A 12226-nucleotide genomic window follows, 5' to 3' on the forward strand; every position below is an offset into this window, starting at 1 on the left:
ATCAACCAGCCAGGTAACATCATACCGAATACTGGGGAGACATCCACCAGACAGGTAACATCATACTGGAATACTGGGGAGACATCCACCAGCCAGGTAACATTATACCCGAATATTGGGGAGACATCCACCAGCCAGGTAACATCATACCGAATACTGGCCAGACATCTACCAGCCAGGTAACATCATACCGAATACTGGGGAGACATCCACCGGCCAGGTAACATCATACCGTAATACTGGGGAGACATCCACCAGCCAGGTAACATCATACCGAATACTGGGGAGACATCCACCAGCCAGGTAACATCATACTGGAATACTGGGGAGACATCCACCAGCCAGGTAACATCATACCGGAATACTGGGGAGACATCCACCAGACAGGTAACATCATACCGTAATACTGGGGAGACATCCACCAGACAGGTAACATCATACCTGAATACTGGGGAGACATCCATCAGCCAGGTAACATCATACCGTAATACTGGGGAGACATCTACCAGCCAGGTTACATCATACAGTTATACTGGGGAGACATTCACCAGCCAGGTAACATCATACCGTAATACTGGGGAGACATCCACCAGCCAGGTAACATCATACCGTTATACTGGGGAGACATCCACCAGCCAGGTAACATCATACCGAATACTGGGGAGACATCCACCAGCCAGGTAACATCATACCGTAATACTGGGGAGACATCCACCAGACAGGTAACATCATACTGGAATACTGGGGAGACATCCACCAGCCAGGTAACATCATACCTGAATACTGGGGAGACATCCACCAGACAGGTAACATCATACCGTAATACTGGGGAGACATCCACCAGCCAGGTAACATCATACCGGAATACTGGGAAGACATTCACCAGACAGGTAACATCATACCGGAATACTGGGAAGACATTCACCAGACAGGTAACATCATACCGGAATACTGGGGAGACATTCACCAGACAGGTAACATCATACCGGAATACTGGGAAGACAGGCTCATTAGTATATCGAGTTCGATTATTCAGGAGTTATTTAGGTATCACTAAGTAATTTTACATAAGTTACATGACCAAAAAGCAAAGTAATCAATTTCCATGTTTGACATTTTGTAGAGATGGCCGCCATCGTAGAAACTGACAGGAGATTCTATTCTGTTCCATTATATGGTGTTGTATCTATTCAGCACAACTTGTACAGACCTGATAACTGCACACACTGTGTCAAGGAATTCTCCCAAGAAATCCTTTATACACTTATCAATAATCATCATTCAAGGTATAGTTCACCTGTTGTCATGACAACATCTCCATGTTATATCACAATGTTGACAGAACCATGACAAACATTCAACATAAACAGGATTTTCACCTGGCTGATTAAGCATCTACTTCTACAACAGTTGTAACAGACAAATCAACGGCAACGCACCAATCTCGTATATAAGGTATCTACTTTTACATGCGATAAGCAAAACAGATAACTTAACAAAAATCTAAATCAAATCTCTTTATAACCTACTAACACTGTAACTAAGTCCAGTTTGTCAAAGAAAAAAAAGTAAAAGAAAAAACAAATCACATAATTCTGGAAACTACCATATGGAATGCTTACTTTTCGTTAATTCTCATGAATAATTAAGAATACTTGTTCACTACTAAGTGGTCAAGAACATCTAACTATCTATCTTATCCATCAACATTTCACAGTATGCAAAGTAGGAATTGTTTCAACGAAAAAGTGTAGTTTTAGAGAACTATCTCACTCCAGGATATAAACAAATATCAAAAAGAAAGTTGTGTGGGTTGAAGTACCAGAGTTAGTTTGAATTATTTTAATTTTGACTTGTATCTAGGTGATATTAAGGGTCTTGTGTATCACATTAAAAATAATTCAAAAGATGTTGATAAACAAGGATACCTTTACGTGAAATATACGTTTCATCAACAGTACTATTATATGTATCACTGTACACAAATAAGATACTCTAATACAGACTTGTGAGCGTTTTGTGAAATTTACAGATTAAAAAGAAACAATAGTACTATTACATGCAATACCTTGATAAAAACAATGATTTTACAGTCCAGACTTCATTATAACTCTTCATAAAGACTTTAAGACACATTGTAATATAACTGACATGATAGTGTGTATTACTGAAACACATAGTATGCTTATGTATTACAACACATTGTAATATCTATTACAACATACATTGAAATATAAATCAAAATTAAGTAAGATATAATCACTGCCTAAATGTCAGTACCTAGCAGGATTTATCAGGCTTTTCAAACTTTTTCTGAACCAGAATTGCACCAAAAAAAGTTGACTATTTTTAGGGAGTTGTTACATGGCTGTCTGTATACTAGCCTGAACTAAACTGCCTCCAGTCTGAATTAATCTCATTATATAGAATGACAGAGTATCAAAGGAATCTATTGACCAGAGTTTTATGCTTTTATCTCATAATCTGCCCAATTTAGGGAGTTCATTTCATAGTTTTGTGCCACAAGGCACTCAACACCAGTCACTCACATTTTGCAGGTACTGACATCTGTACAAATGTTTGAATGAAACATAATCATTAAAGTTGCTTAAAATAATGCTGATAAAATTTTGTACCAGTATTCAATTATTTTTCAATAATTTCTTTACTTTTTTCTTTGTTTTTAGCATATTTCGGTCTCGCTTATATTTTGCTTCCTCTTCTCTGAACTCCATAATTCTCGAAGTGAAGAGTTCTGAAAAAACAAACCAGTTTTGATTTATTGGAATATTTTAACCATATCATCATAAGCAAATATGGAATTTCATCAGGCTTCCTGTGTTACATCATTCAATCCTATCTACACTTGGAGATATCCACTGTACCTGTATATAATATATAATTAGTTATGTTTTCACAGTCAAACATACAGGGATGGGTTTAGACTTACACTACAATGCAGGGCTCAATGTAGATATTTTTACCAGGTGGCCTATTGGGCTACCAGGCCATAAAATCTAGGCACCAATTGGAAAAGTTGGGTCGTCCGGCCCAGTTGTCATAATTTCTTTAAAACATTTCCTGGCAACTGTTCAAAACAGTATACAAAAACATCTGTCTATAACTTTTTGAATTGTAAATGTCATTCAAGCATTGACTGCAAACTTTGAAAGAATAACATAATTTGCAAATTTACACACATTAATGCAGTTTGCAATTTGGATTTTCTATCAAAGTTTGATGAAATCACAACATATTGAAACTCAAAAGTACAAACTGCAGCTATTTTACAAAGCATTATTTAGATTGCAATCAGAGAATGTTTATGCTATGGTAACGGCACATTTTCTGGATTTTACTTCATGTCTAATATCTTCCCAAACAAATTTTCCAGTCACAATGCAGGTGCCTTACAGGTCAATAATTGGTTGCCAATGGTAAATTTAAGGCACCATGGCCACCAAAATAGGCGCCACTTTGAGCCCTGCAATGTTTAGTTTCATACACGGTTACTAAGGTTACAAGGTTCCTTTATTTAACCATAAAATTTCTTTATATTAGTTTACAGTAATTTCTCAATATATTATATTAACTATAAATCACTCTTTGAGGCCCAAATAAAAGAGCATTAGAGGTCTTACTTCAGGAGGAGACCAGAGCACTGGGAGAAATTCCACACTATCAGGCAGATGGTCGTCAAACATTTTCACATCTAATCAGGGTATCAAACCCTAGTCCCTTAGGTGAAAGGCGAGTGCATTACCACAGATCCAACTGACCACCCTAATTTAGACAGCTTCAAGAGGAGGTTGGGTTCAGGAAGATTACCAAGAATGGGTTTTAAGAAGAGGCATAAAACTATATGATGTTCGTCAAACATGTTCACATCTGATTAGGGTATCGAACCACAGTCCCTTAGGGGAAAAGCAAGTGTACCTGAACCAAACCTCCTCTATAAAGCTGTCTAGGCAAGCGTACCTGAACCAAACCTCCTCTATAAAGCTGTCTAGGCAAGTGTACCTGAACCAAACCTCCTCTATAAAGCTGTCTAGGCAAGCGTACCTGAACCAAACCTCCTCTATAAAGCTGTCTAGGCAAGTGTACCTGAACCAAACCTCCTCTATAAAGCTGTCTAGGCAAGTGTACCTGAACTAAACCTCCTCTATAAAGCTGTCTAGGCAAGTGTACCTGAACCAAACCTCCTCTATAAAGCTGTCTAGGCAAGTGTACCTGAACCAAACCTCCTCTATAAAGCTGTCTAGGCAAGTGTACCTGAACCAAACCTCCTCTATAAAGCTGTCTAGGCAAGTGTACCTGAACTAAACCTCCTCTATAAAGCTGTCTAGGCAAGCGTACCTGAACCAAACCTCCTCTATAAAGCTGTCTAGGCAAGTGTACCTGAACCAAACCTCCTCTATAAAGCTGTCTAGGCAAGCGTACCTGAACCAAACCTCCTCTATAAAGCTGTCTAGGCAAGCGTACCTGAACCAAACCTCCTCTATAAAGCTGTCTAGGCAAGCGTACCTGAACCAAACCCCCTCTATAAAGCTGTCTAGGCAAGTGTACCTGAACCAAACCTCCTCTATAAAGCTGTCTAGGCAAGCGTACCTGAACCAAACCTCCTCTATAAAGCTGTCTAGGCAAGCGTACCTGAACCAAACCTCCTCTATAAAGCTGTCTAGGCAAGCGTACCTGAACCAAACCTCCTCTATAAAGCTGTCTAGGCAAGCGTACCTGAACCAAACCTCCTCTATAAAGCTGTCTAGGCAAGCGTACCTGAACCAAACCTCCTCTATAAAGCTGTCTAGGCAAGTGTACCTGAACCAAACCTCCTCTATAAAGCTGTCTAGGCAAGTGTACCTGAACCAAACCTCCTCTATAAAGCTGTCTAGGCAAGCGTACCTGAACCAAACCTCCTCTATAAAGCTGTCTAGGCAAGTGTACCTGAACCAAACCTCCTCTATAAAGCTGTCTAAATTGAGGTGGTCAGTTGGGCCTTGCCGACCCTGAAGTCATGTCTTGTCTTACCCATGGTGTTGCTGCCCTTGCTCGGCTTGCTTTTCTCCACTTGCTGTGTGATGAACACTTCAAACATTTGCGTCTCTGTGAACCATTCGAGGAACTGCTGTATGCCCTCCGTGGGTGCCCCCTGGATAAAGCTCTCCTTCTGTACAAACAAAATATATCTCTATCATTATCTTGAAGATACAATAAAATTAAAAAGAATCAATTCAGGTTTACCTAATCTAGTTTATGGTACAGTGGCCTCATTTTTGACCCAAGGCGTTTGAAATGCAAACTCATACAAGAGAAACCTCCTCTATAAAGCTGTCTAGGCAAGTGTACCTGAACCAAACCTCCTCTATAAAGCTGTCTAGGCAAGTGTACCTGAACCAAACCTCCTCTATAAAGCTGTCTAAATTGAGGTGGTCAGTTGGGCCTTGCCGACCCTGAAGTCATGTCTTGTCTTACCCATGGTGTTGCTGCCCTTGCTCGGCTTGCTTTTCTCCACTTGCTGTGTGATGAACACTTCAAACATTTGCGTCTCTGTGAACCATTCGAGGAACTGCTGTATGCCCTCCGTGGGCGCCCCCTGGATAAAGCTCTCCTTCTGTACAAACAAATATATCTCTATCATTATCTTGAAGATACAATAAAATTAAAAAGAATCAATTCAGGTTTACCTTATCTAGTGACGGTAGAAAATGAAATGTTGCATGGTTTTTTGGTTGATGATAAATCATAAGAATTAATAGACATCTCCAATGATATAAATCCCCTCCCTTTTCAACAATGACTTATATACAACAAAACATGGTTTGAGCCGCCAAATCAAAAGGTCTCTCAGGAAAAGTAAATATCATAACGAGAGATAACAGCTCTGAGTAAGAGGTTAAGTAACAAAACTATATATTATCCGGTAATTAACAAAGTTGGTAGAGCGAGGACAATAATATCTATTTATAGAAACAGTGACTTTAATTTGGATACCAATAGACAAGGATTTGCGAAACTTATGAGAGCAGTCACACAAGCTTTGAGCTTCCAACGACCTAGAAACAGTGCAAATGCTAAGTCATTCACGATAGTATAGTGATTGTATGGAGTTTTAGGACAATCAGACATAATCAATGACATTGAACATCTATATATAGTAGCAGACTAGTAGCTACAATGTAGCAGTGACCTAATTTGGACTCCAGTAGGTTGAAACCCAAATTTGCCCAAAAAATAATGGTTGTCTAAGTGTATGGAGTTCCATGACCATGAAAAAATTAATGAACTTGGTAGAGCAAGGACGTCAAAAATATGTTTATGGTACAGTGGCCTCATTTTTGACCCAAGGCGTTTGATGGTGGTGAGTGAGTGTATTAAGGTTCAGGACAATTGGATCATTAATGAAGAATATAGAGTGAGGACATTGAAAATCTATTTAAAGTAATAGTGACATTATTTTAGACCCCAGATGATTGAAACACAAAGTCTTACAAGAGATGATGACTATTATGATGGTCGTTCGGTTAGGTACGTATAACCCTATCCCTGTATCTCATTGTAACAGTATTGCCGTAAAATGTTGATAAGCCCCTACCCACAAATAAGCCTTCTTCAAATCTGCAGAATCAGAACTTATGGAGCTTATTTGTGGATAAATACATACTTAACTTATAAACTAGGCTAGGGGCTTATTTGAGGATAAATACATATAGATGTTTCACAATCTGGAAGGGGGCTTATTTGATGACAAATACATATTGAGCTTTTACAACAGGGAAGGGAGCTTATTTGAGGATATTTGAGGATGCAGGTGGTATAATAACCACAATTTTTATAAGCAGTGTATCGTCTCAAATAAAATGTAGAAAAATGTTTGACCTTTAGTGATACAAAGGGAATTGTAAGTATTAAAGCGGCATACTTACTACAAATACTTTTTTACCATCTTGTTGATTATTAATGTGTTCTGCAAAATGGGCAATTGCTTCCACAAAGAATCGCAGAAACACTTCTGATACCATGAGATTCTTGGCACTGGACGCATCTGGAAAATCAGACACATGTGCATATATTCATTTTCAGTGACCTTGACCTTGAACTTAATACATCTGAAATATGAAACTCAGCCCTACAACGAGTATGCTCATAATTATAAGAAAACTATATTGCCTGAAACAGCTATTGCTGTATTAATATCTGGTATGGTCCATGAAATTAAGATTAACAGAACATTCATATGCTGTACAGAAGATGTAGTCTTAGATATGATTGCAATACTTCTGATTTCAAATTTGCGAATTTCTATAACCATGATATTTTTAATCTCAACATCAACTCAGAGTTTCAATTCTGAAAGCTTATTGAAAGTCACTTGCAGATTACTTATTTCCTCAGACCTGTTGGTAACTTTTTTATCATCAAGACATATTTACACATTGTTGAAGGCGGTACCTTACCCGAGTCATTTTTACACATGTTGAGGGCGGTACTTTACCCGAGTCATTTTTACACTTGTTGAGGGTGGTACCTTACCCGAGTCATTTTTACACTTGTTGAGGGCGGTACTTTACCCGAGTCATTTTTACACTTGTTGAGGGCGGTACCTTACCCGAGTCATTTTTACACTTGTTGAGGGCGGTACCTTACCAGAGTCATTTTTACACATGTTGAGGGCGGTACTTTACCCTAGTACCTTTAACACATGTTGAGGGCGGTACCTTACCAGAGTCATATTTATACATGTTGAGGGCGGTACTTACCCGAGTACCTTTAACACATGTTGAGGGCAGTACCTTACCAGAGTCATATTTATACATGTTGAGGGCGGACCTTAATTACCCGAGTACCTTTAACACATGTTGAGGGCGGTACCTTACCCGAGTACCTTTAACACATGTTGAGGGCGGTACCTTACCCGAGTACCTTTAACACATGTTGAGGGCGGTACCTTACCAGAGTCATATTTATACATATTGAGATAAGAACCTTACCTGAGTCATTTTTACACATGTTGAGGGCGGTCTTCATAGCCTTTTGGATGAGTTTGGGGATCAGTGTTCCTTCATCACCATTACTACGGATCATCTGCTTCTTGTTCAGGTCAAATATCACAATCTGAAAGCATGGAAATTATTTGATTAAACGTTTTTATTAAATTTGATATAAAAAAAATCATGGAAATATGATCTACATCATCTGCAATTTCCACTACAATACAAGATCTAACGATATCCCGCAGAAGCTCATCTCAACGTATCGTAGTGGAGTGGAAATTAGAAGTCTAATTTTAATTAGATTGGCATCATGTGTAGATGCTTTTGTGTAGATGATTTACTTGTATCCATGTTTGATACAAATTATACAAATTTACCCAAAATATAAGTATTGTACAACAGATAATCTCTGGAACTGAATATAACAAACTGTCTTAGGGCAAGTAATAAAATAAGAAATTGTACACCTCTATATTATAGCACATACAAACTTCACTAAGGAGTAAGTCTTGTACCCCGAGGTATAAACTTACATCACTGAGGAGTAACTCCTGTACCCTGAGGTATAAACTTACATCACTGTGAGGTAAGAGGTATAAACCTACATCACTGAGGGGTAACTCCTGTACCCTGAGGTATAAACTTACATCACTGAGAGGTAACTCCTGTACCCTGAGGTATAAACTTACATCACTGAGGGTAACTCCTGCCTGAGGTATAAACTTACATCACTGATGGGGTAACTCCTGTACCCTGAGGTATAAACTTACATCACTGTGAGGGTACGCCTGTACCCTGAGGTATAAACTTACATCACTGAGGGGTAACTCGTACCCTGAGGTATTACACTACATCACTGAGGGGTAACTCCTGTACCCTGAGGTATAACATACATCACTGAGGGGTAACTCCGTACCCTGAGTATAAACTTACATCACTGAGGGGGTAACTCCTGTACCTTGAGGTATAAACTTACATCACTGAGGGTAACTCCTGTACCCTGAGGTATAAACTTTACCATCACTGAGGGGTAACTCCTGTACCCTGAGGTATAAACTTACATCACTGAGGGGTAACTCCTGTACCCTGAGGTATAAACTTACATCACTGAGGGGTAACTCCTGTATTCTGAGGTATAAACTTGCATCACTGAGGGGTAACTCCTGTACCCTGAGGTATAAACTTACATCACTGAGGGGTAACTCCTGTACCCTGAGGTATAAACTTACATCACTGAGGGGTAACTCCTGTATTCTGAGGTATAAACTTACATCACTGAGGGGTAACTCCTGACCTTGAGGTATAAACTTACATCACTGAGGGGTAACACCTGTACCCTGAGGTATAAACTTACATCACTGTGGGGTAACTCCTGTACCCTGAGGTATAAACTTACATCACTGAGGGGTAACTCCTGACCTTGAGGTATAAACTTACATCACTGAGGGGTAACTCCTGTACCCTGAGGTATAAACTTACATCACTGAGGGGTAACTCCTGTACACGTTGTACATGAGAAGACAGGATTCCAATGAGGTAGGGGGTCGGGGAACAGCACACCTCCAGCATGCTCTCCGGTAGTACAGGGATGTAGACATGTTGCCAGTGGAATGGATACAGTAATGAAGCTAGGGCATGGATGGTCTGGGACAGCGTACTGAAGTCAAAAACAATAGATTGTTCTTGTATTGCAACACTATGATCCTTTAGAATCAATCTGAGTCCCATATAAGGCTTACTTCAGCTTTACTTTAACATACAACTATGAAGATCAAAACTTTGTGGATTTTCGTAAGTCTCATTTCATTTTGTTCAGAATGTTAATCTTAGCCAAGAAAATACAAACATATACAGTAAAGAATAACAGTTAATATTATGAAAAATAACATCTTTGAAACCTCAGTGTTGCATATTTGATATAATTTCTGTGTCGTTTAAATGAACCCTCACAAAATCAAACGTTCAGTTACTGGTAATTGTTAGACTGGTTCAGACACAGAATCATTATCAACTATAGACTGAGAAGACAATTTCTGAGTTTCTTGAGTTTTTCATATAAAACCTAACATTACTGAAAATAACAAAATTTGAAAATTTTCTTGGATATTTCATCACAATCTCAAAGCCTCAGAAACCTAAATCAGTCAAATAAATAGACTTTTAAATATTTACCTAAGGTTTTTGGCACAAAGCAAAACACTTCTCTCCAAGAGAATACAAGCAAATATCTTAAGCAGTTTATCCACTCCTAATCTGGATAGTAAAAATTCACGGTTTGCCTGAAAAGCATGAACAACAACAGGTTAAATACATACAAAGGAGTAAAAATAGTTCATTACTGATAATGTTAGATTAAACTTGTTGGTCTTGTTGACAGAAAGCAAAAGCAGTTAGGTACCTGGTATAATTTATGATTGTAGCTGAATGAGTGTGTGCTGTACACTTACATTATCTATTCTGTTATCTTCTGGCCGAGTAAGGAACTGCGTTCTCATTTCTCCATGCTCATCCTGCAGAAAAAATTCAACAATTATACAAGAGGCCCATGGGCCTTAACGGTCATCTGACAAACACTTACACTTACAGCAGGGACACACACCCCAATCCAGCATTATTACCATAAATTATTTATCGCAGCCAGTTATGTTTTAGATCAAATTTGGTTTTTATCCATTTAGCTTGTCCAGGAAGAGCAGCATCATAAAGCAAAATTTTAGCCAAGTTCCCATTTTTGGGGCATGCCCCTCTGTCCCAATGGGTCAGACAAGACTCATTTATATCAATTAGGATTGCCTTTCCCCAATGATGTTTCATACTAAATATGGTTGTAATCAATTCAGGCATTAAGGAGGAATTGCATTTTTAAGAAATGTTTAACCTAAGCGCTCCTTTTGCCCCATCTTTTTTTCCCCAGGGGTCAAACCTGTCTCATTAAAAAATATGATTGCCGTCACCTTATGTTTCACATCAAATTTGGTTGTAATCCACCAAAAGGTTAGGGAGGATTAGGATTTAACAGCAAATATTCACCAAAGTTCCCCTTTTGGGGCCCTGCCCCTCAGGCCCCAGGGGTCACACTAGCCTCGTTTATATAAAATATGACCATCCTTCCCAAAGGATGTTTCACACCATATTTCGTATTAATCCACCCAAGGGTCAGAGAGAAGTAGGATTTATAGCAAAAATTCACCAAAGTTCCCCTTTTGGGGCCCCGCCCCTCTGGCCCTAGGGGTCAAACCAGCCTCATTTATATAAAATATGATTGTCCTCCTCCAATGATGTTTCACACCAAATTTGGTAATAATTCACTATGGGTGTTAGGAGAAGTAGGATTTTATAGCAAAATTTCATCAAAGTTCCCCTTTTGGGGCCCCGCCCCTCTGGCCCCAGGGGCCACACCAGCCTCATTTATATAAAATATGACCACCCTCCACCAATGATGTTTCACACAATATCTGGTTGAAATCCACCAAAGGGTTAAGGACGAGTAGGATTTTATAGCAAAATTTCATCAAAGTTCCCTTTTTTGGGCCTGTCACTCGAGATCTGGCCCCAGGGCTCACACCAGCCTCATTTATATAAAATATGACCACCCTCCCCCAATGATGTTTCACAACATATCTGGTTGAAATCTACTAAAGGGTTAAGGACGAGTAGGATTTTATAGCAAAATTTCATCAAAGTTCCCCATTTGGGGCCCCACCCCTCAGGCCCCAGGGGTCACACTAGCCTCATTTATATAAAATATGACCGCCCTCCCCAAATGATGTTTCACAACATATCTGGTTGAAATCCACTAAAGGGTTAAGGAGGAGTAGGATTTTATAGCAAAATTTCATCAAAGTTCCCCATTTGGGGCCCCGCCCCTCAGGCCCTAGTGGTCACACCAGCCTCATTTATATAAAATATGACCGCCCTCCCCAAATGATGTTTCACAACATATCTGGTTGAAATCCACTAAAGGGTTAAGGAGGAGTAGGATTTTATAGCAAAATTTCATCAAAGTTCCCCTTTTGGGGCCCCGCCCCTCAGGCCCCAGGGGTCACACCAACTTCATTTATATAAAATATGACCGCCCTCCTCCAATGATGTTTCACACCAAATTTAGTTGTACTCCACCCAAGGGTAAAGGAGGAGTAGGATTTTATAGCAATATTCACCTAAGTTCCCTTTTTGGGGCCCCGCCCTTCTGGCCCCAGGGGTCAGACCAGCCCCATTTATATAAAATATGATTG

At 39.4% G+C, this 12226-nt stretch overlaps 1 protein-coding gene across 1 annotated transcript in view; it reads right to left on the reverse strand.

Moving 5' to 3' along the window:
- Positions 1-544: 544 nt before the first annotated feature.
- LOC117336533 (suppression of tumorigenicity 5 protein-like) overlaps positions 545-12226 on the reverse strand; it is a 34607-nt gene continuing 22925 nt past the window's right edge. The window contains exons 11-18 of the mRNA XM_033897145.1: positions 10439-10501; positions 10164-10270; positions 9471-9648; positions 7989-8112; positions 6924-7042; positions 5450-5611; positions 5029-5167; positions 545-993 (exon numbers count right to left, since the gene is read on the reverse strand). Of these exons, the coding sequence (XP_033753036.1) occupies positions 545-993; positions 5029-5167; positions 5450-5611; positions 6924-7042; positions 7989-8112; positions 9471-9648; positions 10164-10270; positions 10439-10501 (1341 nt within the window). The remainder of the gene's footprint in view (positions 994-5028; positions 5168-5449; positions 5612-6923; positions 7043-7988; positions 8113-9470; positions 9649-10163; positions 10271-10438; positions 10502-12226) is intronic.

Source organism: Pecten maximus, chromosome 10, assembly GCF_902652985.1.
Source record: "Pecten maximus chromosome 10, xPecMax1.1, whole genome shotgun sequence".
NCBI lineage: Eukaryota > Metazoa > Mollusca > Bivalvia > Pectinida > Pectinidae > Pecten > Pecten maximus.